The sequence below is a fragment of the Oncorhynchus kisutch genome, linkage group LG28 (assembly GCF_002021735.2).
Source record: "Oncorhynchus kisutch isolate 150728-3 linkage group LG28, Okis_V2, whole genome shotgun sequence".
NCBI lineage: Eukaryota > Metazoa > Chordata > Actinopteri > Salmoniformes > Salmonidae > Oncorhynchus > Oncorhynchus kisutch.
In genome coordinates this window covers 11,820,249-11,848,115 of record NC_034201.2, presented here as the reverse complement: position 1 = coordinate 11,848,115, position 27,867 = coordinate 11,820,249, and the positions used below count along the sequence as shown (strand labels likewise).

The 27,867-nt window shown below is 46.5% G+C and overlaps 1 protein-coding gene across 8 annotated transcripts in view; it reads right to left on the bottom strand.

Annotated features, from left to right (window-relative positions):
- LOC109873266 (roundabout homolog 2) overlaps positions 1 to 27,867 on the bottom strand; it is a 191,865-nt gene that overhangs the window by 56,918 nt on the left and 107,080 nt on the right. For all 8 annotated transcript variants that reach the window (XM_031808382.1, XM_031808381.1, XM_031808384.1 and 5 more), the window contains exons 3-5: positions 906 to 1,063; positions 510 to 630; positions 258 to 396 (exon numbers count right to left, since the gene is read on the bottom strand). In XM_031808382.1, the coding sequence (XP_031664242.1) occupies positions 258 to 396; positions 510 to 630; positions 906 to 1,063 (418 nt within the window). The remainder of the gene's footprint in view (positions 1 to 257; positions 397 to 509; positions 631 to 905; positions 1,064 to 27,867) is intronic.

The following is a 27,867-nucleotide window of genomic DNA, read 5'->3' as shown; positions in this document are numbered from 1 at the left end:
TGTAGACTGGGACTCATTAGTCCTGTCTCACAATCCATATGAACACCTGTTTCAACCACAACAGCCACAGCAGGAACTCATAGAACACACGGTCACACACACACACACACACACACACACACACACACACACACACACACACACACACACACACACACACACACACACACACACACACACACACACACACACACACACACACACACACACACACACACACACACACACACACACACAGACACTCCGTCTCTCCTCACCTGCCACGGGGTATATCCACGTCGTCCTTCCTCCAGCGTAATGAGGGAGGTGGGTCTCCCTGTACCTGACACCTGAGTTCCACACTCTCCTCCACCAGGACCACCTGGTTCACCGGCCGACGGACAAACGTGGGTCTCTCTGGACAACCACACAGACACAGACACACACACACACGCACACGAGATGAGTCTACAAGCACTCGTAAAACAGGTAGCAGGTAGACAAGTACAGCTATTACAGAAAGTCCTTACCGAACACAGAGAGCTGAGCCGTCTCACTGTCTCTCTCCCCCACCATGTTGGTGGCCACACACACATACATCCCTGCATCACTCTTCCTGCTGTTGGAGATGGTCAACTTCCCTCCGCGTACCTGACAGATAGACAGAGACAGAGCAGCAATGTCTAAATCAGACACTCTGTACACGGCTTTCAGTGACGAGAACCGTTGTGACTACTAGCCACGGACTGAAACGGGGCTTTCAGTGACGAGAACCGTTGTGACTACTAGCCACGGACTGAAACGGGGTTACACCCACGTCACGCTACCCCAGACGGCGACGGTGGTTAAGTGATTTTGCATAGCTCAGCCATCCCTAATGAGAGTCGACGTAGAGGAGCGTGTCCCGAAAGAAGTGCTGTACTCACCATGACCCTGTCACCTTTGAGGTCCAGACGGGCCTTGTCTTTTCTCCAGAAGGTGGTGGGCTCAGGGTGCCCACGAGGAGGCTGGCACTCCAGGGTGGCAGGCTCCCCCACTGCCACCACCATGTCCTGGGGGTTCTGTCTGAAGTCATCACGCAACACTGGGAGAAACAGAGAGAGGGAGGTTAGACTCTTTCTAAACAGTTTATTTTTTACTAGGTTCATTGTGGATATAGTTGATGTAGTGTTTCATCCACTGTGTGGGTAGATAATCCAAGCTGGATGATCAACAACAACAAAAACCAAAGAGTTCACGGACAATAAGTGTAATATACAGTGTAGAAATAACGGTGCACTCTGTCAGTTAGTAGCAGAGTAAAGAAAATAACTGGAGGAGAGCCAGAGCCTAGAGCAGAATTCTAGTCAAACAGGAATTGTGTGGGATGGAGCCAGAGCCCCGAGGTCCTGCTGTCAATCACAGGAAGCTGTGGCAGATGAGATCAGGGGTGTCTCAGTCACAGAGGCCTGGCCAGGTCTACAGAGCCATATGGCTGGGTGGGTTCTGTCACTGTCACACGTCACTCCTCTACTCACTCAGACGAGCCTTTCTTCCACCCCATAGAGACACCCCCACTTAAAACGTTGCACCTTTAGGAAACGCTGAGCGTGATATTCCATTCGGACTTAACTCGCACTTAACTTGTCTTAATGGCACTGACTTTGCTGATAGCTACTTTATCGAGGATATGTACTCACTATGACTGTGATATGTGGTTGTCTCACCTAGCTAGCTTAAGATTGAATGCACTGACTGTCGCTCTGGATGAGAGCACCTGCATCTGCTACATGACTCAAATGTAAACGTGACCATGTAAGAGCCACATATTCCCCCTGTATTTGTTCCAGCACAGTGAGGAGAAAAGGAAAAAAACACAACTGTGGGAGAGAACACATTTTGGTCGGCAAGAAGTGAATTTAGACGCAACCCTGCACACCTCTGAGAAGGTAGAAACCCAACCCAATAGAACGATTCTGAAATGGGCTTCAATTCTCTAGTGTGACGGGTGGTATAAATATGGTGCAATGTGAAGATATTTGTATATAAATGACCATAGGGGCCTCATTACATGAAGTCCTCATTATGTGAGGTGAGAGGGGAGCTAGAGCTGGTGATGCATCTGGTTTCTGCATCTTAATATTACAAACTGGTCCCGTACATGTAGCTGAAGGCCAACATTTAAACCTTGCCATGATTCAAGCCTCCCGAAATGAGACAGAAATATATCTACAGTATTTGAGGAATACGACTTTGCTAAACACCATAGACACAACAAGCAGAGATGAAAAGGGTTTGAAACTGCATGTGAGCAATAAAATGAGTGATAATGATTTAAAAAGAGAGCAGGTGTTTAGCAAGTGGTTGTTTGTTCTGGCTTTGGTCTCGCAAAGAGGTATGCAAATCTTGTATGATAACATCTGACGATGTTACAATAGCGATGTGCACGCTTCAATGGGGCAGAAGGCCATGTGTTGTTGTGATTCTGGATGGCCAGATAACTAGCAACAATGACAAGAGGTGAATCGTTTCAGGTAATTGTATCTTATTATTGATACCAAGTCTTGTTTTGAGGTGTTTTGACTGATGCCATGTTATTCTAATAGGTTTTGTTCTGGATCAAAAAGGGGCTTAGGTGGTGTGCGCGGCAGGGGGCGTGGCAGGGGGCGTGGCAATAAATGGGGTCTGGCCGTCAGTACAGCTACATTTTAGAGAACACTTCAGAGGCCCCCCCCCCCCATCTTGGCGTCGTAGAGACATTTTTAAGCCAATTTCTTGCAATTCTACACATTTTGCACATTTTGAATTCTTCCTGACTGTCTAGCTTCTATTTTGGTGATTGTTAGTTCTTAAAGATTATTAAAAAATATATATAGATCCACTCTATTATCTTTTCTACATACTTTATATCGTGTTTTAGTCGTTTTAGTTCTGTCACGCCCTGACCGTAGAGAGCTTTTTATGTTTCTATTTTTGGTTTGGTCAGGGTGTGATTTGGGTGTGCATTCTATGTTCATTTTTCTATGTTACGTATTTCTTTGTGTTTGGCCGGGTATTGGTTCTCAATCAGGGACAGCTGTCTATCGTTGTCTCTGATTGGGAATCATACTTAGGTAGCTTTTTTTCCCCCTCCTTCTGTGTGGGATCTTGTTCTTCGTTTGTGTGCAGGTAGTTTGCACAAGGAAGCTGGTCGGACTCTGTTTTCTTTATTGTTTCGTCTAAAGTTTCACCTCAGTAATAAAGATTACGTGGAACTCAAGGAACGCTGCGCCTTGGTCTCATCCTCCTTCCGACGACACCCGTTACAAGTTCACGCTTAAATCGGTTTTCCATCCCAAACAATGTATTAAATAAATACATTTTAAAAAACACGGCTTGCCCAAGGATTACAATGGCAAATAAATTCCTGGCTAATATAGGCTCAAATTCGCTTGCTAGCTAACCAATTGTGCTCATTGTGCAAATGTATTTAGGTTTCCAATAAACATTGGAGACTAAATATAGTTGTCACCAATCTAAGCCAGCCCAGTGTGTTTCGCCCCATACTTGTGCACGCGTTGGTTTTGCTGCTAAACAACCAACCCGTCTATACTGCATGTAGGCCAGTGCTGTAACAGAGTCCAACAACTAGGACTACTACTGGCATTGCTGGCTGTAGAACGGGGTGTTTTATAATATGATCTCTCTTGACACAGGTCTGCTGAACAGTGGCTTGGAGTTTGTTGAATAGTCTATGTGATGAGAACAGCCTGCAGGGGCGTGTCACTTTCTCAACAGCAGTCAGAGGCCTGTCCCATTTCTGTCACACTTATGACACATAGCCTACACACGTGCAGACGCGCACATACACTAACACAGTTGCCCGGGTCACGTACTACCGACATTTGCTGATGATGCATTATCAAAAAGAGCCAGAGATGGAGAGCGAGAGAGACAACAGACACCCAATGGGGTCTGGAACAGGGAGGGGGTTATTTGCATTGGGGTATTTTTGAATAAATAAACAACTTAGCATATCTGTGCCCTAAAAAAGTCATCAGCAATCAGTCAGGAGAAACTTCAGAGTCGAGACGGCGAGCGTTTACCCAGCGTTCCCCAGGGCCATGAGCCCAGAACATTACCTATCATTCCAGCAGCCAGGCAGCGAGGGCAGGAAGGACAGACAACAGACCAAAAGCCACTCACAGAGAGGATGTGGCTGGCGGCAAAAAAAGTATATACAGTCATTTCAGTTGTTTATACAATAAGCCACTGAAGCTCGAGGAGCAAAGAGAGGTAAGGATGCCACTGATTAATAATGGGCACGACACGATACGTAACATCAATCAGCAGGTCACATCCAATTACTGATATTTAAACCACTGATGCCCCAACTTGAATCCTACTCCTTAGGTGTCTGTCTATGTGACTGGTGACATGTCTCGACCATAACAGTGAGTGCCTCTCCCTTCATAACTTTTAACATTGGGACAGTACATGACATACTCATCTCACAGAGATGTACCAATGTCTCTGTCTTCCATTCGCCTGCAGGTCAGCCAGACAGCCAGCCAGTCACCCTGTCTGGCTGACCCATTAGCATCCCGTCCTTTTGTCATGTAATGTAAATTGAAGATGTAGGTGTCAGCGGACGCTCTCCTCCCCTCCCCCATCCCTCCCTCTCCCTCCCCCCCCCCCCCCCCCCCCCCCTCTCTCTCTCTCTCTCTCTCTCTCTCTCTCTCTCTCTCTCTCTCTCTCTCTCTCTCTTTCTCTCTCTCTCTCTCTCTCTCTCTCTCTCTCTCTCTCTCTCCTCCCAATTACAGTAACAGAGCTCCCGCAGACCACACTTCAACATCTATAATTGATGATCGTCTACTCTTCTGTCTCTTTACGCATTCACTGACTCACACGCTTCTCCTGCTCCTGCTCCCAACCTTACCTAACCTACTTCTCTCCCTCACCCACTTAAACTCGCCTTCTACTGTACCATAGCAGCTACAGCTGGAGCTGGGAATTTTTGGTTTGTAGCCTTCTGTGTCTGAAAATACTGTAACATAGAAATATATGGATTGATGGCGTGGTAAATGGCTTTTAATAAATGTTTATAACAAACTGACTTTTGTTATTAACTGAAGGAAAAACTTTGTTATAAACTTTATAACTTTGTTATTAACTGAAGGAAAAAAGGCATTTAAAAAGGTCTGATTTAGTACAATTCGATAATGGTCCCGTGTTTGACAATAAGTCAGTCGCTGGGCTCTGATGTCATCTCTTGCCCAGTCATACTGGAAATGACTCAGTGGCCCACAGGCTCTGTGTGTTTCTAGGACTGGACACTGAGAGGATGCCTTCTGCAGTACAGTATATTGTGGGAGTGGGTGTGTTAGGGGAGGGGGGGTGCCTGTAATATGTGGTTCTCTCACCTAGCTATCTTAAGATGAATGCACTAATCACTCTGAATAAGAGCGTCTGCTAAATGACTAAAACGACACCATTCTGTATACTTCTGACTCTTCTTTGGACACTGTGTTAACTAACCTCCAGACGAGCTTCAATGCCATACAACTCTTCTTCTGTGGCCTCCAATTGCTCTTAAATACAAGTAAAACTAAATGCATGCTCTTCAACCGATCGCTGCCTGCACCTGCCCCCTGTTCAACATCACTACTCTGGACGGTTCTGACTTAGAATACGTGGACAACTACAAATACCTAGGTAAAATCTCCTTCCAGACTCATATCAAACATCTCCAATCCAAAGTTAAATCTAGAATTGGCTTCCTATTTCGCAAACAAAGCATCCTTCACTCATGCTGCCAAACATACCCTTGTAAAACTGACCATCCTACCGATCCTCGACTTCGGCGATGTCATTTACAAAATAGCCTCCAATACCATACTCAATAAATTGGATGCAGTCTATCGCAGTGCCATCCATTTTGTCACCAAAGTGCCATATACTACCCATCACTGCCCATCACTGCGACCTGTACGCTCTCGTTGGCTGGCCCTCGCTTCATACCCACTGGCTCCAGGTCATCAACAAGACCCTGCTAGGTAAAGTCCCCTCTTATCTCAGCTCGCTGGTCACCATAGCATCTCCCAACTGTAGCACACGCTCCAGCAGGTATATCTCTCTGGTCACTCCCAAAACCAATTCTTCCTTTGGCCGCCTCTCCTTCCAGTTCTCTGCTGCCAATGACTGGAACGAACTACAAAAATCTCTGAAACTGGAAACACTTATCTCCCTCACTAGCTTTAAGCACTAGCACTAGCTGTCAGAGCAGCTCACAGATTACTGCACCTGTACACAGCCCATCTAAAATTTAGCCCAAACAACTACCTCTCCCCTCTACTTTGCACTTTCTTCCACTGCAAATCAACCATTCCTGTGTTTTACTTGCTATATTGTATTTACTTTGCCACCATGGCCTTTTTTCCCCCTTTACCTCCCTTCTCACCTCATTTGCTCACATTGTATATACACTCATTTTTCTACTGTATTATTGACTGTATGTTTGTTTTACTCCATGTGTAACTCTGTGTTGTGGTAGGTGTCGAACTGCTTTGCTTTATCTTGGCCAGGCCACAATTGTAAATGAGAACTTGTTCTCAACTTGCCTACCTGGTTAAATAAAGGTGAAATAAATAATAAAAAATGTTTAAAAAAAATGCACAGTTGAAGTCATAAGTTTACATACACCTTAGCCAACTACATTTAAACTCAGTTTTTCACAATTCCTGACATTTAATCCTTGTAAAAAATCCCTGTCTTAGGTCAGTTAGGATCACCACTTTATTTTAAGAATGTGAAATGTCAGAATAATAGTAGAGAGAATGATTTATTTCAGCTTTTAATTCTTTCATCACATTCCCAGTGGGTCAGAAGTTGACATACACTCAATTAGTATTTAGTAGCATTTCCTTTAAATTGTTTACCTTGCGTCACACATTTCGGGTAGCCTTCCACAAGCTTCCCACAATAAGTTGGGTGAATTTTGGCCCCTGACAGAGCTGGTTTAACTGAGTCAGGTTTGTAGGCCTCCTTCTCACACATGCTTTTTCAGGTCTGCCCACAAAGTCTCTATAGGATTGAGGTCAGGGCTTTGTGATGGCCACCTCAATTCTCCCCAATTTCATGGTATTCAACTGTTTTAGTAGCTACGAAGGTTGAAAGTCATACGTCCTCCGATACACAACCCAACCAAGCCGCACTTCTTCTTAACACAGCGCGCATCCAAACCGGAAGCCAGCCGCACCAATGTGTCGGAGGAAACACCGTGTACCTGGCAAACTTGGTTAGCGCGCACTGCGCCCGGCCTGCCACAGGAGTCACTGGTGCACGATGAGACAAGGACATCCCTACCGACCAAGCTCTCCCTAACCCGGACGACGCTAGGCCATTTGTGCGTCGCCCCACAGACCTCCCGGTCGCGGCCGGTTACGACAGAGCCTGGGCGCGAACCCAGGGACTCTGATGGCACAGCTGGCGCTGCAGTACAGCGCCCCTAACCACTGCGCCACCCGGGAGTCCTCATTGTAGGATTTTTATGAATTTATTAGCAAATTATGGTGGAAAATAAGTATTTGGTCACCTACAAACAAGCAAGATTTCTGGCTCTCACAGACCTGTAACTTCTTCTTTAAGAGGCCCCTCTGTCCTCCACTCGTTACCCGTATTAATGGCACCTGTTTGAACTTGTTATCAGTATAAAATACACCTGTCCACAACCTCAAACAGTCACACTCCAAACACCACTAAGGCCAAGACCAAAGAGCTGTCAAAGGACACCAGAAACAAAATTGTAGACCTGCACCAGGCTGGGAAGACTGCATCTGCAATAGGTAAGCAGCTTGGTTTGAAGAAATCAACTGTGGGAGCAATTATTAGGAAATGGAAGACATACAAGACCACTGATAATCTCCCTCGATCTGGGGTTCCACGCAAGATCTCACCCCGTGAGGTCAAAATGATCACAAGGTGAGCGGTGAGCAAAAATCCCAGATCCACACGGTGAATGACCTGAAGAGAACTGGGACCAAAGTAACAAAGCCTACCATCAGTAACAGACTACGCCGCCAGGGACTCAAATCCTGCAGTGCCAGACGTGTCCCCCTGCTTAAGCCAGTACATGTCCAGGCCCGTCTGAAGTTTGCTAGAGAGCATTTGGATGATCCAGAAGAAGATTGGAAGAATGTCATATGGTCAGATGAAACCAAAATATAACTTTTTGGTAAAAACTCAACTCGTCGTGTTTGGAGGACAAAGAATGCTGAGTTGCATCCAAAGAACACCATACCTACTGTGAAGCATGGTGGTGGAAACATCATGCTTTGGGGCTGTTTTTCTGCAAAGGGACCAGGACGACTGATCTGTGTAAAGGAAAGAATGAATGGGGCCATGTATCGTGAGATTTTGAGTGAAAATCAGCAAGGGCATTGAAGATGAAACGTGGCTGGGTCTTTCAGCATGACAATGATCCCAAACACACCGCCCGGGCAACGAAGGAGTGGCTTCGTAAGAAGCATTTCAAGGTCCTGGAGTGGCCTAGCCAGTCTCCAGATCTCAACCCCATAGAAAATCTTTGGAGTTGAAAGTCCGTGTTGCCCAGCAACAGCCCCAAAACATCACTGCTCTAGAGGAGATCTGCATGGAGGAATGGGCCAAAATACCAGCAACAGTGTGTGAAAACCTTGTGAAGACTTACAGAAAATGTTTGACCTCTGTCATTGCCAACAAACAAAGGGTATATAACAAAGTATTGAGATAAACTTTTGTTATTGACCAAATACTTATTTTCCACCATAATTTGCAAATAAATTAATAAAAAATCCTACAATGTGATTTTCTGGATTTTTTCCTCATTTTGTCTGTCATAGTTGAAGTGTATCTTTGATGAAAATTACAGGCCTCTCTAATCTTTTTAAGTGGGAGAACTTGCACAATTGGTGGCTGACTAAATACTTTTTTACCCCTCTGTATGCTTGGAGTCATTGTTCATTTAGAAGACCAATTTGCGACAAAGCTTTAACTTCCTGACTGATCTCTCGAGATGTTGCTTCAATATATCCACATAATTTCCCTCCTCGTGATGCTATCTATTTTGTAAAGTGCATCAGTCCCTCCTGCAGCAAAGCACCCCCACAACACCCCCGTACCTCACGATTAGGATGGTGTTCTTCCGCTTGCAAACCTCCCCCTTTATCCTCCAAACATAACGATGGTCATTATGGCCAAACAGTTCTATCTTTGTTTCATCACTCCAGAGGACATTTCTCCAAAAAGTACGATCTTTGTCCCTATTTGCAGTTGCAAACCGTAGTCTGCCTTTTTGTGGCGGTTTTGGAGCAGTGGCTTCTTCCTTGCTGAGCGGCCTTTCAGTTTATGTCTATATAGGACTCGTTTTACTGTGGATATAAATACTTTTGTACCGGTTTCCTACAGCATCTTCACAAGGTCCTTTTCTGTTGTTCTGGGATTGATTAGCATTTTTCGGACCAAAGTGCGTTCATCTCTAGGAGACAGAACGCATCTCCTTCCTGAGCGGTATGATGGATGCGTGGTCCCATGGTGTCTATACTTGCATACTATTGTTTGTACAGATGAACTTGGTATCTTCAGGTATTTGGAAATTGCTCCCAAGGATGAACCAGACCATTTTTTTGATGAGATATTGGCTGATTTCTTTAGATTTTCCCATGATGTCAAGCAAAGAGGCAATGAGTTTGAAGGTAAACCTTGAAATACATCCACAAATACACCTCCAATTGACTCAAATTATGTCAATTAGCCTATCAGAAGCTTCTAAAGCCATGACATCTTCTGGAATTTTCCAAGCTGTTTAAAGGCACAGTTAACTTAGTGTATGTAAACTTCTGACCCACTGGAATTGTGATACAGTGAATTATAAGTTAAATAATCTGTCTGTCAACAATTGTTTGGAAAATTAATTCTGTCATGCACAAAGTAGATGTCCTAACCGACTTTCCAAAACTATAGTTTTGAAGAAATTTGAAGGAGTGGTTGAAAAACTAGTTTTAATGACTCCAACCGAAGTGTATGTAAACTTCCGTCTTCAACTGTAGATAGGGAGAGAGGGAGAGAGGGAGATAGCAGAGAGACAGAAACACAGAGTGTTACGGCTTTCTTCTATATCCTCCTCTGACGAAGAGGTAGAACAAGGATCGGACCAAAATGCAGCGTGTCGATTGCGATTCATATTTAATGAAACAAAATAACACGAACTTACACGAACAAAACAATAAACGTAATGAAAACCGAAACAGCCTATCTAGTGCAAACTAACAGAGAGTACAAGTAAGACACTAAGGACAATCACCCACGACAAACTCAAAGAATATGGCTGCCTAAATATGGTTCCCAATCAGAGACAACGATAAGCACCTGCCTCTAATTGAGAACCACTCCAGACAGCCATAGACCTTGCTAGATAACCCTACTAGCAACAATCCCAATACCAAAACCCCAAGACAAACACACCACAATTACAAAAACCCCATGCCACACCCTGGCCTGACCAAATACATAAAGATAAACACAAAATACTTTGACCAGGGCGTGACAGAACCCCCCCCCCTAAGGTGCGGACTCCCGAACGCACCTCAAAACAATAGGGAGGGTCCGGGTGGGCGTCTGTCCATGGTGGCGGCTCCGGCGCGGGACGTGGACCCCACTCCATTAATGTCTTAGTCCCCTCTCCCTTCGTCCCTGGATAGTCCACCCTCGCCGCCGACCATGGCCTAGTAGTCCTCACCCAGAACCCCACTGGACTGAGGAGCAGATCGGGACTGAAGGACAGCTCGGGACTGAGGCAGCTCGAGACTGAGGGGAAGCTCGGGAGTGAGAGAAAGCTCAGGAGTGAGAGGAAGCTCAGGAGTGAGAGGAAGCTCAGGAGTGAGAGGAAGCTCAGGAGTGAGAGAAAGCTCAGGAGTGAGAGAAAGCTCAGGAGTGAGAGAAAGCTCAGGCAGGTAGGTAGATCTACCAGATCCTGGCTGGCTGGTAGATCCTGGCTGACTGGCAGATCTGGAAGATCCTGGCTGACTGGCAGATCCTGGCTGACTGGCAGATCTGGAAGAGTCTGGTTGACTGGCAGATCTGGAAGAGTCTGGTTGACTGGCAGATCTGGAAGAGTCTGGTTGACTGGCAGATCTGGAAGAGTCTGGTTGACTGGCAGATCTGGAAGAGTCTGGTTGACTGGCAGATCTGGAAGAGTCTGACTGACTGGCAGATCTGGCGGCGCTGGGCAGACTGGCGACGCTGGGCAGACTGGCGACGCTGGGCAGACTGGCGGTGCTGGGCAGACTGGCGGTGCTGGGCAGACTGGCGGTGCTGGGCAGACTGGCGGCGCTGGGCAGACTGACGGCGCTGGGTAGACTGGCGGCGCTGGGCAGACTGGCAACGCTGGGCAGACTGGCAACGCTGGGCAGACTGGCGACGCTGGGCAGACTGGCGGTGCTGGGCAGACTGGCAACGCTGGGCAGACTGGGGGCACTGGCGGCGCTGGGCAGACTGGCGGCACTGGCTGCTCCATATAGGCTGACAGCTCTGGCGGCTTCTTACAGACTGACAGCTCTGGCGGCTCCGTGCTGACTGGCAGCCCCTTGCAGACTGGCAGCCCCTTGCAGACTGGCAGCTCCTTGCAGACTGACAGCTCTTTGCAGACTGACAGCTCCTTGCAGATTGACAGCTCCGTGCAGACTGACAGCTCCGTGCAGACTGACAGCTCCGTGCAGACTGACAGCTCTGGCTGCTCCATGTAGACTGGCAGCCCCTTGATGACTGGCAGCTCTGGCTGCTCTATGCAGACTGACAGCTCTGGCTGCTTCATGCAGACTGAAAGCTCTGGCTGCTCCATGTAGACTGGCTGCTTCATGCAGACTGGCAGCCCGGGCTCCTTCATGTAGACTGACAGCTCTGGCTGCTCCATGCAGACTGACTTCTCTAGCTGCTCCATGCAGGCTGACAGCTCTGGCTGCTCCATGCAGACTGACAGCTCTGGCTGCTCCATGCAGACTGGCAGCTCTGTCTGCGCTGAACAGGCGGGAGACTCCGGCAGCGCAGGAGAGGAGGAAGACTCTAACTGCGCTAAACAGGCGGGAGAATCCAGCAGCGCAGGAGAGGAGAGAGACTCTGGTTGCGCTGAACAGGCGGGAGACTCCGGCAGCGCAGGAGAGGAGGAAGACTCTAACTGCGCTAAACAGGCGGGAGAATCCAGCAGCGCAGGAGAGGAGAGAGACTCTGGTTGCGCTGAACAGGCGAGGCGCACTGAAGGCCTGGTGCGTGGTGCTGGTACTGGTGTTACTGGACAGAGGACACGCACAGGAAGCCTGGTGCGAGGAGCTGCTACCGGAGGACTGGAGTGTGGAGGTGGCACAGGATGGGCTAGACCGTGAAGGCGTACTGGAGATCTTGAGAGCAGTGTTGGCACAGGACGTGCAAGGCTAGGGATGTGTACAGGAGAGGACTGGCCACCCCACATAGCCTGGTTCCTCTCTAGGTTTCTTCCTAGGTATTGGCCTTTCTAGGGAGTTTTTCCTAGCCACCGTGCTTCTACACCTGCATTGCTTGCTGTTTGGGGTTTTAGGCTGGGTTTCTGTACAGCACTTTGAGATATCAGCTGATGTACGAAGGGCTATATAAATAAATTTGATTTGATTTGATTTGAGGAGGCCTGGTACGTGAGGCTGGTACCAACTTCACCAGCCGACTAACACGCACCTCAGGACGAGTATGGAGCGCTAACCCAGGTGCCATCAAATCCCCGACACGTTCCGTCGGGCGAATTCCATGCAAAAAGCACCAACACAGCAACTCCCTCATTTCTCTCTCCTCCAATTTCCCCATTAACTCCTTCACGGTCTCTGTTTCGCTCACCTCCAACACCGGCTCTGGTTCGGGTCTCCTCCTAGGCTCCTCACGATAAACAGGGAGAGTTGGCTCAGGTCTGACTCCTGACTCTGCCACACTCTCCCTGAGCCCCCCCCCAAGAAATTTTTGGGGCTGATTCTCAGGCTTCCTTCCGAGTCGCCGTGCTGCCTCCTCATTACGGCGCCTCTTTGCTCTCGCCGCCTCCAGTTCCTCTTTGGGGCGGCGATATTCTCCAGGCTGAGCCCAGGGTCCTTCTCCGTTTAGGATTTCCTCCCATGTCCAGAACTCCTTATAGCGCCTCTCCTCTTTGGGCTGCCCCTTCCTGTTGACACGCTGCTTGGTCCGTTGGTGGTGTGTTTGTCTTGGGGTTTTGGTGGTGGTATTGGGATTGTTGCTAGTAGGGTTATCTAGCAAGGTCTATGGCTGTCTGGAGTGGTTCTCAATTAGAGGCAGGTGCTTATCGTTGTCTCTGATTGGGAACCATATTTAGGCAGCCATATTCTTTGAGTTTGTCGTGGGTGATTGTCCTTAGTGTCTTACTTGTACTCTCTGTTAGTTTGCACTAGATAGGCTGTTTCGGTTTTCATTACGTTTATTGTTTTGTTCGTGTAAGTTCGTGTTATTTTGTTTCATTAAATATGAATCGCAATCGACACGCTGCATTTTGGTCCGATCCTTGTTCTACCTCTTCGTCAGAGGAGGATATAGAAGAAAGCCGTAACACAGAGAGAGATGGAGACAGAGAGAAAGAAAGATAGAGAGAGTGAAATAGCAGAGAGACAGAAACACAGAGAGAGATGGAGATAGAGAGAAAGAAAGAGAGTGAATTAGCAGAGAGAGACAGAAACACAGAGAGAGATGGAGATAGAGAGAAAGAAAGAGAGTGAATTAGCAGAGAGACAGAAACACAGAGAGAGATGGAGATAGAGAGAAAGAAAGATGGCGAGAGTGAAATAGCAGAGAGACAGAAACACAGAGAGAGATGGAGATAGAGAGAAAGAAAGATGGAGAGAGTGAAATAGCAGAGAGACAGAAACACAGAGAGAGATGGAGAGCATGCGCAGACCAGCTGGCTGGTGTGTTTACGGACATATTCAATCGATCCCTATCCCAGTCTGCTGTTCCCACATGCTTCAAGAGGGCCACCATTGTTCCTGTTCCCAAGAAAGCTAAGGTAACTGAGCTAAACGACTACCGCCCCGTAGCACTCACTTCCGTCATCATGAAGTGCTTTGAGAGACTAGTCAAGGACCATATCACCTCAATAAATCCTCAACACTGGGGCCCCACAAGTGTGCGTTCTGAGCCCTCTCCTGTACTCCCTGTTCACCCACGACTGCGTGGCCACGCACGCCTCCAACTCAATCATCAAGTTTGCGGACGACACAACAGTGGTAGGCTTGATTACCAACAACGACGAGACGGCCTACGGGGAGGAGGTGAGGGCCCTCGGAGTGTGCTGTCAGGAAAATAACCTCACACTCAATGTCAACAAAACTAAGGAGATGATTGTGGACTTCAGGAAACAGCAGAGGGAACACCCCCCTATCCACATCGATGGAACAGTAGTGGAGAGGGTAGTAAGTTTTAAATTCCTCGGCGTACACATCACAGACAAACTGAATTGGTCCACCCACACAGACAGCATCGTGAAGAAGGAGCAGCAGCACCTCTTCAACTTCAGGAGGCTGAAGAAATTCGGCTTGTCACCAAAAGCACAAACTTCTACAGATGCACAATCGAGAGCATCCTGTCGGGCTGTATCACCGCCTGGTACGGCAACTGCTCCGCCCACAACCGTAAGGCTCTCCAGAGGGTAGTGAGGTCTGCACAATGCATCACCGGGGGCAAACTACCTGCCCTCCAGGACACCTACACCACCCGATGTCACAGGAAGGCCATAAAGATCATCAAGGACAACAACCACCCGAGCCACTGCCTGTTCACCCCGCTATCATCCAGAAGGCGAGGTCAGTACAGGTGCATCAAAGCTGGGTCCGAGAGACTGAAAAACAGCTTCTATCTCAAGGCCATCAGACTGTTAAAAAGCCACCACTAACATTGAGTGGCTGCTGCCAACACACTGACTCAACTCCAGCCACTTTAATAATGGGAATTGATGGGAATTGATGTAAAATATATCACTACCCACTTTAAACAATGCTACTTAATATAATGTTTACACACCCTACATTATTTATCTCATATGTATACGTATCTACTGTACTCCATACCATCTACTGCATCTTGCCTATGCCGCTCTGTACCATCACTCATTCATATATCTTTATGTACATAATCTTTATCCCTTTGCACTTGTGTGTATAAGGTTGTAGTTTTGTAATTGTTAGGTTAGATTACTCGTTGGTTATTACTGCATTGTCGGAACTAGAAGCACAAGCATTTCGCTACACTCGCATTAACATCTGCTAACCATGTGTATGTGACAAATAAAATGGGATTTTATTTGATTTTATTTGAGATAGCGAGAAAGAAAGATAGAGTGAATTAGCAGAGAGACAGAAACACAGAGAGAGATGGAGATAGAGAGAAAGAAAGATAGAGAGAGTGAATTAGCAGAGAGACAGAAACACAGAGAGAGATGGAGATAGAGAGAAAGAAAGATAGAGAGAGTGAATTAGCAGAGAGACAGAAACACAGAGAGAGATGGAGATAGAGAGAAAGAAAGATAGAGAGAGTGAAATAGCAGAGAGACAGAAACACAGAGAGAGATGGAGATAGAGAGAAAGAAAGATAGAGAGAGTGAAATAGCAGAGAGACAGAAACACAGAGAGAGATGGAGATAGAGAGAAAGAAAGATAGAGAGAGTGAAATAGCAGAGAGACAGAAACACAGAGAGAGATGGAGATAGAGAGAAAGAAAGATAGAGAGAGTGAAATAGCAGAGAGACAGAAACACAGAGAGAGATGGAGATAGAGAGAAAGAAAGATAGAGAGAGTGAAATAGCAGAGAGACAGAAACACAGAGAGAGATGGAGATAGAGAGAAAGAAAGATAGAGAGAGTGAAATAACAGAGAGACAGAAACACAGAGAGAGATGGAGATAGAGAGAAAGAAAGAAAGATAGAGAGAGTGAAATAACAGAGAGACAGAAACACAGAGAGAGATGGAGATAGAGAGAAAGAAAGATAGAGAGAGTGAAATAGCAGAGAGACAGAAACACAGAGAGAGATGGAGATAGAGAGAAAGAAAGATAGAGAGAGTGAAATAGCAGAGAGACAGAAACACAGAGAGAGATGGAGATAGAGAGAAAGAAAGATAGAGAGAGTGAAATAGCAGAGAGACAGAAACACAGAGAGAGATGGAGATAGAGAGAAAGAAAGATAGAGAGAGTGAAATAGCAGAGAGAGTCTGTAGTTTTATTATTTTATTTCGCAGAGTGGTCGCTAGCATCATAAAACCTTCCAGCAATATTGTGAGAATGTTATGCATCAGCGGGAGTGTGAGTCAGGGATCTGAATCCTCCCTTTTATCCGCCTTGTTTCACTAAAGCAGCTGTAGCCTGGGGAGCATGGCTTTATTATATGCACTTGTCTTCCTTCGCTGAGATCACACAACGCGGTGTTGCAAAAGGTTGCTCAACCAAAATGGAGAGAACTTGATAATGCAAAATAATGTCCCTAAACGTGCGTGTGTTCTCACTAAGCTCGGGTTTAAATACCAACTAAACTGTTCAGCTTATCAGAGTAGGTGTGTAAGAGAAACAATGAGAGACAGAGAGAAGCAGAGGGAGCGCGCGTGTAAATCCCAGAGAAAAATATGGCTGCCACTCATCTTCTCCAATATGCCTGCTGCTCTCTCCTCTCTTCTCACTGACAAGTGATAAAACAGCAAACAGGCAGATGAAACTGCATGAAATTCAGCATTTCTCTCCATCGGTCCAATTCTGCTGGGAGGTCATTTGAAAAAGTGGTGTCAGAGAGAAGCAACAAAATGCCTGGGAACCATCTGTGCCTCGAAGCCATCCAGCGTGTACAAACAGTGGAGAGCAGAGCTGCCTAGCTAACAGAGAGCGGAGTGGGGAGGACTATTCGGAGCTTTGTTTACTGCCGGGCTACGGTTACATTCTTTCTGCTGGACACATGCAGATGGCACACAGCGTGTGTATGTTTAGAGCTATAGAATGTAAACAGGTGGAGGATGGGGCTGCAGTAAACATGTTCCCATTTGCAACGGCCGCCATTCAGGACAAAGAGAAAGCTCATTAATATGGTAATGCCATGCTATCACACCAATCCATAATCACACTTCTGCATACACACACGTCCTTTTGGTTGTTTCATTGAAGAGTGTGATAACGTGACCTTTGACTGGGGAATCGGCAGAAAGGTAAGCAGGGGAAACAGGGGGAACAGGGGAAACAATCTCAGGGCGTGGGTCTACGGGAGAATAGCACACGCTCTACAGCACGGGGTACCTTTAGGCATACTGGTAGACACAATCTACAAACCCCTCCACTACACATTGAAGAACGATTGTGGGTAACGTATAATGTGCCAGTGTTGGTGAAATACCAGCTGCTAATAAGGCCACTACCACCAACCTTCTGTGCCAAGGGAAAGCATGGCATCAAAACAAGGCCAGTGCCATGCGAGTGAGGAGGGGGAAGGGGTGACGGCTAGGGAGTTGAAACAGGTGTGTTCCCCCCCCCCCCCACACACAGGCGCTACTGAGCCCCTGGAAGCAGCTTACAGTACCCATTAGGATTATTCACCCCAAATCCAAGTTAATCACATTTGGGCACACGGTAGCCCACTGCTGCCACTGCCACCCACCATATTCATCAGGACTGTAGACGGAGACGTAGTCTGGGGGAAGGTTTGGGGTCAAAAGTAGCATTGGGGGGACAGCATCACTAGTCTCCCACATATAAACAAAGTCCAACACCCAGAGAGTATAGACACATGAAACCATCCCCGCACAGCTCCCTGCACAGCTCCCTGCACAGCTCCCCGCACAGCTCCCTGCACAGCTCCCTGCACAGCTCCCTGCACAGCTCCCTGCACAGCTCCCTGCATAGCTCCCTGCACAGCTCCCTGCACAGCTCCCTGCATAGCTCCCTGCATAGCTCCCTGCATAGCTCCCCGCACAGCTCCCTGCATAGCTCCCTGCACAGCTCCCTGCACAGAGCACCTGGGCAGATAAAGATGGACTATCAATCAGAGGCCTGACTGCAGTGCCACCTCAGCAAATGGCATCAATTCTTTACGGATGACAGTTCTACAGACAGATAGGCATGGGGAATCAGTCAAAGCTTTCCGATGATAGCTCATCAGAGGGGGATCACAACGAGTCTCCTCTGACGGAGGACATTCGGTCGCCCCTACACACTGCATACACAGACCTCATACACACACACACACACACACACACCACACACACACGTCACGCACTCCACATACACACCACACTCCTCTCAGGGAGCTCCACTGTAACATGTTCCAAAGGGCCTCTGTGTCAAACATTACTTCCCATTCAGCTGTGTGTGCTGGCACTGAGAGGGATCTGAGAGGGAGCGGGAGTGAAAGAGAGAGGAAGGAGAGCAGAAAAAGAGGAAAACATAAGCGCTCATCCCACAAGAGGCCTTTGTGTGGCAGACTTCCAGGAATAAGGTTTAATCAGTTTTCCCTTCTTCTTCTGTCAGTCTTCTGCCTTCTCTTACACACACACACACACACACACACACACACACACACACACACACACACACACACACACACACACACACACACACACACACACACACACACACACACACACACACACACACACACACAGATAACAACACACAACACATATAACACACAACACACACGCACACATGTAAGAACACACACACATAACAACACACACACACACATGCATAACACACATTCATATCACACACACAACACACACACACACACAAACATAACAACACACACACATAACAACACACACACATGCATAACACACACACACACGCATCCACACACGCATAAACACACGCATACACACACGCATACACACACACACACAAATCCCTGTCTCTCCCGACAGCAGCAGTAATTGTGCCTGCAGTCTCTCGTCCTCCATGACTCTCTCTAACTCTTCTGACAAAGCATCTTGTTTATTTATTCACAAACCTCAGCATTAATCTCTCACCCTAACCATCACTCTCTCCTCCTCCACAATCTTTCTGCCACCGCTTTCACAATCTATCCTTCCATCTCTTCCACACTATCTCTCTAAATCCCTCACTCCCCATCTCTTTATCCATCTCCCCCTGAAGGGTAGAAAAGAAAATACTCTGTAAAAGAAGCCTGTTAATGTTTTATTTTTTGAGGTTTATCCTAAGCCTGCAATCGTAATAGAAAACCGTTCAAGTAAATTCAGATATAGCAGGTCATTACCAGAGCTGTGTGAAATGAACCTCAGAGGACAGAGGACAGCGTATATGTGACGTGATGCTGAGCAAAATAACAGTAAATACCAGGCTGGCTGATCCCAGCACAGCTGGAGGTCTCAGCACCTCTAATCCTGACTCTGACTCAGCCCACAGCCCACTGGCCCAGGGACAGCTGAGTGACAGGACAGGGGCCACACCTCACTGCCAACTGGGCAAAAGACAGCAGACTGGCCCTTTTAGAGACGTGTTAAGCTGTGTGTCTGTAGGGCTCTGTGTGGTATTGGGTCAAACAGGGACCAGACCTTCCACTAACAGACTTTCCATTAACTGTAGGGTGTCAATCACTTTGGACTGACCGTTTGGGACAAACAAGTTCAACTTGAACTAACAAACACAGTAATTCCAGTCCTATTATTAAACAATGATGTGGTTATTCAGCAGATCTTTCAGCTGACACAGTCCTGCCTTGTTGCACTACTGCAGCTAATACCATCATTCTGTTGACAGTTGTAATGTCATGTCCTGTGAAGTCCGATTCATGTTGATGTGGCCACAGACTGAACACTGTACTGGTGGTGGCAGTCAAAGGACTGGCTGTCACATCAAACTGCTCTGATACAATCGTCTAGCAATCTGGCCATCCCAGAGACAGACAGACAGCACATCAATGGCTGGTCAGAGCTCTAGCATATGGCTGACAGCGAGCCCAACAGCAGGACGACCGACTGCCTGAGCGCCCCACTGCCCGGCCGGGCTGACCGCTGGTCTATAAGCAGACTAACTGGGGACAGATCCGAGGATTAGCTTCTGCTCTTCATTCATTAGATTTCCTGGGGTCATCTGACTGACCAGGGCTAGGGACCCGAGGTGGAGAGGAAAGGGTTAATGCCAATGCTATTCTATACACTGTAGATGATACATCCAGCTAGTAGTAGAGACTAAACATTGGTGCCTTAACAATGTACCTGACCACACAGCCACATCCAGCGATCAGCACGGACACACACATTCTTTATCGATATGGCTCCTTCGTAGGCTCTCCACCCCAAGACATCAGACACAGTTGATTCTATTGTCTGCTGTTTTATCTTATTATTTCATCAAGGTGAAACTCTTCCAAATCTTTTATTGCCTTCACCATCGCCCGCGGCCAGGCTCTGGTCCTGGCACTGCTAGAACTGACACGCAGTGATTGATCACAGAAATCTCACCATCAGCAGGGAGAGAGAGAGAAAGAGAGAGAAAGAAAGAGAGCGAGAAAGAGAGGAGAAATAAATAAGGAAGGGATGGCTCTTCCCCTGTGGGCAGTGTAATAACCCTTTAAATCATCTGAAGATGACTGCTGTGACAGCCAGGCTGCCTCTGCCTGCCTCTGCCTCGCCAGCCACTATCTCTGCCTGCTGACACTGGAGCCAGTCTGGGGCTCCGTCCTCCCATTTCACATACGTCTCCATATGCCAAACCCAATCGTCTATGGAGAGATGAACAAGAAGAAAGATCAAGACAACACTGACATATCCGTGGAGGAAGAGGTCATTATATAGTGATGCATGCATTGAATGAATGAATGAATGACTGGCACATACAGTACAAGGACATGGAAGCTAGTACACATAAACACACACAATATGACAGACTTGTGATATCTAGTCCTTGTCCTGGTGTGAGGAGGGAGAACACAACAACAAACCATATCCTCCGGTGGATGAGCATGTGTTCTGGCCTTGTTACCCCACCGCGGCTGAGGTAGTTATCACCGTGGCAACACCGTGGCAACCCCTGCACCTCCAGTGACCATGATGTCATCAGAGGTGAGAGAAGCAGCCCAGTGGTTCTGCTAATTACAACAACAACCACTCGTGGTTAACGAGGACCTAATTGCCTGAGCATGGCTTCTGCCATAGGGGACAGACAGACAGGGAGAGAGGGAGGGATGTTGTCTGGCAGGTGAGAGAGGACATAGTGAACTTTGAAGTGCAGCGTATACTGCACTGTAGTCACTATCTCAATGGTAAGCTCCACAGCCTATCCTGGTCATATAAAGACCTGCACATTTTAAAATCCCATGCCCCTGCCCCACTGTCTGCTCTACTAAGCAGCTCACCAATTGTCAGAGGCTATTGCAGCAAAAAATGGAAGCATATCACAGTATATCCCCAGTCATTATGGAGCGCTTGATGCTGCATTTCCAGGATGCCTACCTTCCCCAAGCTCCCTGAAAAGTACCCAGAGGATTTAAAGAGCACTAGGTCACTCTTCTCAAACGTAGCAGTCAGCTAAATCCCCTGGATTCTAAATCCCCTTCCCATTCCACTCTCCAGAAGGGGCAAAGCTCACACCGCCACCGTGATTCCCACTGTTGACCCTCCACAAGACTGGCAACTTCAACTTACTTCCCAAGGGCACTTACGCTATTACGCTGAATGCCACGTTCCCTTTTCTGAAGATGCAACATGAACGCAGAGACAGCTTGCTAACTAGACCCTCAAACCAGTGGAGAGAAAAATGGTGCACTTATTTTGGAAGCATTGAAAGCTAAATAAAACATACACCCATTTTGTTTCTCTCTCACAACAAGCTTTTTAAAATCAGCAGATCCCACAAACCCCAGCTGTGCAGCTAGTTGATTGCCATTATCATTATCAATAATGTCTCTTGAGTGATGAAATAACACATTAAAACAACAAGCACCCGAATGGAAATCAGCGTTCTATTGTGAAAGAAAAATAACACAACCATTAAAAAAGTGAGTCAGGAGTTGACAATGGAAAGCTGAAAAGTGGAAGAGGAGGAAGAGAAGGAGAAACAGACACAGTGTTACGCCCTGACCTGATCTTTGTTTTCTTTATTATTTGGTTAGGTCAGGGTGTGACATGGGTGGTGTGTGTTTTGTCTTGTCTAGGGTTTTTTGTATGTTTATGGGGTTTTGGTATGTCTAGGCATATGTAGGTCTATGGTGGTCTGAATTGGTTCGCCTTGGTCTCCTCATTATGACGACCGTGACACACAGCTAGAAAGATAGGAATGAAGAAGCGAGGAAAGAGAAGGTTGAGAAGGTTGAGGAATATGGTTCAGCATTGCAGAGTCTCCCTTCTGACGTTCAGCTCCCCATTGGGATACACAGCTGACCACAAGGTCAAGGCCGACTGACCACAAGGGAAAACATGTCATGGACAGGAACACAAAATGCCCCAACACTCACTCTCCCTATGACTACTATTGATGATACACAGTGAAGAAACAAACCCAGGCTGCGTTGCAAACTCTTAAAAGATGCACCCTATCCCCTCAGCCCTCAAATGAAGTGGACACTTCTGATGACGTATCATGATGTCTGACGAGTATACACTTGCAGGGCAAGGGGCGAGGGAGGAAGGAATGATTTTTAAATGGACCGCCCTTGCCTGGAAATTCGTCAATTGTTCATCCCGCGATGATTGTGTTTTCAGCCACCTTGTGGGTGCTTTATGTGCGCTACAGTCAATTATGAGTGCATGTCTACTTATATGAACTATATCATTATTAATATACGCCTACTGCATGATAGCTAGCAAATTAATTCGCTAACTAACGTTAGCCTGCCTAGCTACTTCTGAAGAGGAAAAGTGTTTTACTTCTACAATTTCCAAAAGCTAACCAACCAGAAACATCAATATGAGACGTGTTTGTGCATTAGTAGCACCATTACTAACTTATTTATGTTTGTTTTTATTACACTTGTTCTCCATATTGACGTTGAGGTTTTACGTTTTGGCAGACTTTTTTTAGCGGATGTACAATTTCAGGCCCCTGAAGTGATAAGCTAGATATGCAAATTCTCAACATTATAGTGTGTTTAGTTTCTAGATGATAATGCTAGCTAGCTAGGTGGTCAACAGCATTTTCATCCCTGGACCACCCCAAAATATGCATATAGCTATAACATTCGGTACAGCAACATCACCCACACAAGTATTTCTCAGGGAGATACTGGTGGAGACAGTCTGCTCGTCCACCCCTCAGAGGCCCATTATCTGCAACAATCACTCCTGTGTTCCAATGGCACGTTGTGTTAGCTAATCCACGTGTATCATTTTAAAAGGCTAATTGATCATTAGAAAACCCTTTTGCAATTATGTTAGCAGAGCTGAAAACTGTTGTTCTGATTAACACAGGAGTGATGGTTGCTGATAATGGGCCTATGTTACGCCTATGTAGATAATCCATACAAAATCAGATGTTTCCAGTTACAATAGTCATTTACAACATTAACAATGTCTACACTGTGTTTCTGATCAATTTGATGTTATTTTAAATCGACAAAAAAAACGTGCTTTTCTTTCAAAAACAACGGCATTTCTATGTGACCACAAACTTTTGAACGGTAGTGTATATGACATTCTATTGGTTGCAAGAATTTTGTATAACAATTTAAACTTAAATATTCTATGTCTTGAATCTGGCGTCGTTTTGTGTATCAGTTCATAAACATCATTATGTATCTTGGTTATACGTTACTGGTAGTGTCACAGGGGACCTAAAGCACCTGCAGGCACTTGTTCTGGAAATATTTTGAGTTCATATCACAGATAGAGCTTCAGCTTGCGTGCAGGGTCAGAAAAAACCCCAAAGAGGATTTCAGGTCTTGGTAAACATGACCACAGGTCTAGGTAAACAAGTTAGACCTAGCTAACCAACACCACCAACTTAGTTTCAGCCCGTCAGAATATATAAATAGTCACGCTGTCAGTGTAGATAACCACATGATTGAGTATAGTATGTCATATAAACACATTTCCTCTGACTGGGTCTCACAGTAAACACATTTAGAGATGTGTAGTGCTGTGGGAGGGAGGCAGCTGCATTCTGGATGTGCTCAGCAGACAACCTAATCCACCGCAGCAGCAGCAGCAGCAGGGGAATTATAAACCTCACACAAACTTCACTGGAATAGCACTACAAGCCTCAGTTCCCAGCTCCAAGGCAGCAAAACTCATCAGACACCAGGGTTATTTCCAATGCTTTGCTGGGCTAAGCCATTTGGTGAGATCATTCCAACCATTTTGGTGGGTTTGTATATTTTCTATTGACTTGTATTTATTCAGGGGAACCCAATTGATACCAGTGTCTCATTTGTAGAGGTGCCTTGAGAACATAAATTCCATAAAAAAAGTACATTTACAGTATACAGTATATATAATTTGTTCCATGGCAAGGTTAAGATGAGTTATGACAGGTGTATTTGGATTGATTGGTTGCTGGATTATATTCACTTAAAGATAGGACTATTGGATGATGGATTTATCATAAGGACATCCCACACAAAACAGAGGACCTCTTTCTTTTTTTGTCTTGATCCCTCTCTTTCTCTGGCCATATACAGTGGCTTTACCGTGTGTCAACACAGCAACAGACACAGCAACAAGGGACATGACATGGTTTCCCCTGCAAACATCATCCTTCACAAATATACTCGTACATCATGTATCCGATAATCTAGATGAGGCTTTGATATCCAAATCTAAACGTAAAACGCGATCCACACAAAGCCCTTGTTTGAAAAGGGATTTCTCTTGTCCCTTGTATAACTACACAGACAATAATACACCGTTTCAAGGTATGTCCCTGTATAGGTGAATAGTGTTTGGCTCAGAGGAATTAAATTAGCAGCAGGAAAGATCATAGGAGCAACTTGTCAGACGTACTCTATCCAATGGACTTTTACTCGTTTACAGTTTAAAGCTCAATGCAGTTGTAATGTAATTTAACTGGAGCCCCTAGAAAGAGCGTTCATCTATTCTGCTTCATCGCATTAGTCCCAATGTACCGACCTACACACCAACATTTCCCTTTCTCAGTCTCTCTCCTGTTCTCTCTCCTCCTCTCCCTGACCTCAGTTCAACCCTTCACCAGGCTCTTCTCTACATGAGAGTGTAACAGACAGGGGGAATTCATTGATCTGCCTGAGATCAAAAGAGGAAGAGGAGAAAGGAGGAAGAGGGCAGAGGATGTCCTCTCTTTCACCCCATCCTAGGCCGGAGGAGAGACACTGGCCTCTGCTCCTCTAGGCCATCCATCCATTCTGTCTGCTCACTTAGTGAACGGAGCGGCTGGGAGGGAGAGAGGATGTAACAGCCCTGAGAGAGGTGGATTCATGAGGATAGGGTAGAATTTAAAGAGGAAGAAGCCGTCTATCTGAGCATCCCTAAGAGCTCTATACCACCCAGCTTATGAAGGACAGCCATTTTGTTTCAGTTCGTAGAGGGAAAATGAGGAACGACTGACTCCAGTCGGACACAATTCTCCAAGGCTACTCAAACATCTCTCATCTCCGTCTCTCTCCATCGGCCACTGGACACTTAATTTCCATAACAACATGTTTTCTCTTAGTTCATTTCCCTTTGTTGTAGCTACAATTAACGCCAGCCCTATGGAAGTTTTCCTCCTATTGTTCATCTATCTTTTAATTGATCAGGAGAAAGAGCTGTAGTAATAAATTGTTTCAGAACAAATGTATAAATTACAGAGCTCAGCATGTGGCCACAGCTCCTTCAGTGAACAACTGTGTTTTCCAGCTTTTATCAGACTGGGACAATCATTACTACATTAGCTTGGACTCTTCCTCATTTACACCAATAATCAGTAATTAAACCGATGCTACATTATTTTGCAACAACACATTTCTCCTCCAGCGGATAGAACGCAACCTATTCCACCCTAGAGTATGTGTAACATCATGTGTTTGTTTCAAGAAAGGTAGAATTAATTAGTGATTAGCCGTGTTTGCCAATCTACATAAGTAAAGGAAATAATAATTATGTCTGACTAAGACAGAGAGGGAAAGAGAGATAGCATGAGAGACAGGGAGGTGTTGGGGGGGCTGGGGGGTGACGCAGACAGAAGATCATTCAGGCTGTTCAGTCTGGCTGCTGTTTCGTTAGGGCTCGGTGGTTGTGCAGTTGAGTGCTGCTGGTTGGGTGCGGGCAGCGATGAGACTCACTGTGGCCCACCCTCTAAGCCCTCACCCACCGAGACCAACACTACCGTCACATGCTACTGCCCCGGAGAAAACAACACACACACACACACACACACACACACACACACACACACACACACACACACACACACACACACACACACAGTAGAGCCATTTTCATTAACGGGAACCACTGGCACTCTCAACCCAGCTGGTCCCTGATCCGACACTGGAACTGCACATCTGGTGTCAACGCTCCCTGAGAGGGGGGCCATCTGGAGAGATGCAGGGAGAGAATGAGATAATGAGAGAATGGGGCAGAGAGAGAGAGGGAAAGGGAGAGAGACAAAGATGGAGGGGGAGAGGTGGAAAGATAGAAGTCGACAGTGCAACATGGAAAGGAGAGAGAGTGAGGGGGAAATGGACCAGACCCACCCCTGTCATACACCTGAGTGTACACACGTGTAATTATGCATGCATGCACTAGTACGGCATGTGTGTGCAGAGTACTGTCTTGTCACACATGGATGAGAAGATTAGGTGTTGTAGTCAGGCATGGGCATGGAACTGAACTGATGGAGAGAAACAGATCCTGTTCCTGTTTCCAGGCCCAGTAAAAACATGTCTGAGGAGGACATGAATAATGTTTTGCATGGCTCTTCTTTAGCACACTCTCCAAAGGAAGTACTTAACAATTAATATTACACACACTATATTTCTGATTCATCCAAAGGTGCTTTAAAATAGCACTGTGTATAGTGCAGGCTGAGTTACCATGACAGTGACTTTGGAAGACAATAGTGGGACATGTAATGCCTGCAAAGGGACCAGGCGTCATTATGATAATTATCATCACAGCTACTGTCCTGTCGATGTCGGTGCTGACGGCTCTAATGTTCTCTGCCTTACCTGGCCTGGCCACAGATTGACCCCACAGAGACAGTAGGAGGTGGGAGATGGGCTGCTCTTAATGGCAGCTCTAGGACACGGTTAGTTATAAGTGGAAAGGCATGGTAGAAGAAGAAGTAACGCAGGACTGCACACACACACTTACACTCACACCCACACACACACAGTGGTATTCCCCAGCTCCTCTGCCTCCACTGTGACTGGATGGCTGGAGCTAAGCCATGGTTAAGCCTCCATCCGAATGTTCATATGAGCTAGGACATTATCCACTTACTGTTATTAATGCTGCAGCTCTCTGGAGAGACCATGGAGAGGTAGGGAGGGAGGGTTTTAGGGAGGGAAGAAGGGAAGAAGGGGGCGTGCACTCATAATCCACCCCCGCTAAATCACACAGGCTGCATGGAGCTCTATGGCTCCGGGTGGGACTGTCGGTGTACAGGCATTGGGGAAGTTGTCCATTGCTGTGTAAGCTGACAAAACCCACCAAAGTACACCAACCAGGCACATAAGAAAGAGGTAGGCTATATACCATCTCCAAATATATAACACAAACATGAGCCCAACTCGAGAGACAAACAAGAGATACTGAAAAGATTGGCCTGCTGCCCAGGACTCCTGACTGAATGTTGTTGTAAACAACACGAGAGCCCACAATGCATCTGGATGACCTTACTGAGTTGACCTTCCTACAATATAAACAGAAACAGTAAAAGCTCACCTCCCCCTCATGCTGTCTCCTTACCTTTGTAGCAAACAGAAACACCCCA